The 2,060-nt window shown below is 40.4% G+C and overlaps 1 protein-coding gene across 1 annotated transcript; it reads right to left on the bottom strand.

Annotated features, from left to right (window-relative positions):
• Nucleotides 1–1,315: 1,315 nt before the first annotated feature.
• LOC139148514 (uncharacterized protein F54H12.2-like) lies at nt 1,316–1,708 on the bottom strand. The gene has a single exon (XM_070720004.1). It carries the CDS (start codon nt 1,706–1,708, stop codon nt 1,316–1,318), a length of 393 nt encoding a protein of 130 aa, XP_070576105.1.
• Nucleotides 1,709–2,060: the final 352 nt, after the last annotated feature.

Here is a 2,060-nt window from a genome sequence, read left to right as displayed (position 1 = left end):
TCTACTGAAATTGCGTTGCAAACACCAGTGTGTGTTGGATTATTGGACAACTCAACAAATATATAGGGAGATCGTTTTGATTATTCTTGCTTTCTGCTTTATGAAATTGTACGCAGTCAGCCTTGTTTGCCTCTGTGTGAATGTGAGACAGAGAGCATGTATGCGTGTGTCCCGCTACCATAGGGAGGGACTGTGGTGTGATCAAACAAAAGCAACCTCCACACTTAATGCAAATATACCAAAAGTAGAGTATATAAGATATTTGTTTTAAATGCCAACTTTTACAGAAATAAAAAATGCACATGCATACAGTGTCGTTGGTTGACGTTGGTTGAGTTTAAAAACACTGAACACTAAATTTGTACTGTAATGCATGCAAAGTGAACCCCAACATCAGTGAATTTGTCCAGCCATACAAACCATGAAATTGATTCAACAAGTGGTTGTATTTTTAAATCGACATTAAAAAAAATCACTATTTCCAGAAATTTCAAATGCATATCTGCGGTGCCTTGACCTTGGCGATAAATTTAATTTACGCAGCTTGAAAGATACAAAACACTTACATTGCATTGCATACGCTGGCAAGTATATAAATTCAAAATAAAACGCTTACCTGTCTGCTTTAAAGATTTGCTCGTTGACGCTGTGTGAAGCTGTTTTTCAATGTTTTCTTGTTTCAGTCGTTGTCTCAATTGACTCACTTTCATTTTCAACAGCTTCACTAAGCCTGGTTTCTGTTGTTCATCAAATCCAAGATGTGTGAAACTCTAGAATCACATGCAGCAATCACTTCCAGATTACAGTACCCCTTGCTTAAGAATCGTTCTCTATACTCGATAAGTCCAGCTTCCTCAAGCCATTTAACAACTTCCATCATCTTTGCATGCATGGGCTCCGATAGTTTGTTTTGATTTTCGTCCATTATGTAGTTGAGCCGTGCCATGTGCCCCATGTGAGAGCTGTTTGTTTGTTAGATTTTTGACTACTCAACAGATCGTACATCCGGTTTACAAATAAGCACTTATTTTTTGTTTGAAATACATATTCTGAAAAATGTTCCCTTACTACTTTAATGTTAAGACCAACATTTGAGACGTAATTCGCCACCATTCATTAGATACTTCGGCTGAAAGAAGATATCCGAATGGATGGGTCCTAACATATAGACAACTTGACTGCCAGACGTGAAGGCAAGTCGGTTTTTCAGTCCCTCGTTCACTTCTCCACCTTCTTTAGTGGGGTCCACTTCATCAATTTTCAAGTGATAGTCCTTGACGAATAGAGCTGAACCGATATAGGTGTCCTTGACCTTCTAACCATTATTCAACAAGGTCTCCAACATCGCTTGGTAGAGGTAAGTAGAGGAAGGGTTGGATATCATTTTGCCATTGAGGTGTACATCCACCTGGCTTAACAGTGAATGGAGCCATAAGTTGCAGGGACCCACTGCTGCATCTGCACCGAGGTTAGTACCATCAACTTCTGTAATCTTGGCCTTGATCAGAAGGAGTGTTGAGGACAGATCGATGTAGTCTTCCACTGAACCCGAAATCACAAATTCGATGGGTCCCAATTCCACAATGTGGGTCAGGGGATGCACTTCTTCCCATTGTCCCTCTTCAACACTAGTCTGCGTTGGAGGAACTGTGAACATGTCAAGTTCACTCTTGGTACACTCGCAGGAGTGTTTGTGAAGAAATGCCATGTTAGAAAAAAATGTCAGGAGATCTTCTCTTTCGCTTGGCTTTGGAGGAAATGAATCTTCGTTTTGGAGCTTTACGTTTTATACTGCTGCTGGAGGGAACTGAATATCTGGAACCCCTGCCTGTCATCAACTGTTTCCCGGCTTCCACAAGGCGTTGTTTTGCTGAGTGCTTGATGTTACGTCAACTGAGTGCATCAGCAGTGTAATATATGCCAATATATTCATTTAGTGAGGTATCATTGTAGTGCGCATGTGCAGAATAAAATATACTCTCCTCATGCTTGAGAATAGTGAACAACTTCCACCGTGTCTCTCTATACAATACGTAGTACATATACAACAAGTGGTGATG

The sequence above is a fragment of the Ptychodera flava genome, chromosome 13 (genome assembly GCF_041260155.1).
Source record: "Ptychodera flava strain L36383 chromosome 13, AS_Pfla_20210202, whole genome shotgun sequence".
Lineage (NCBI taxonomy): Eukaryota > Metazoa > Hemichordata > Enteropneusta > Ptychoderidae > Ptychodera > Ptychodera flava.
The sequence above is the reverse complement of the archived record's forward strand: the minus strand, read 5'-3'. Positions and strand labels throughout refer to the sequence as shown.

What these genes read in the sequence shown, in the direction of transcription:
- LOC139148514 (XM_070720004.1), bottom strand. Translation starts at nt 1,708, where the DNA reads ATGGCATTTCTTCACAAACACTCCTGCGAGTGTACCAAGAGTGAACTT.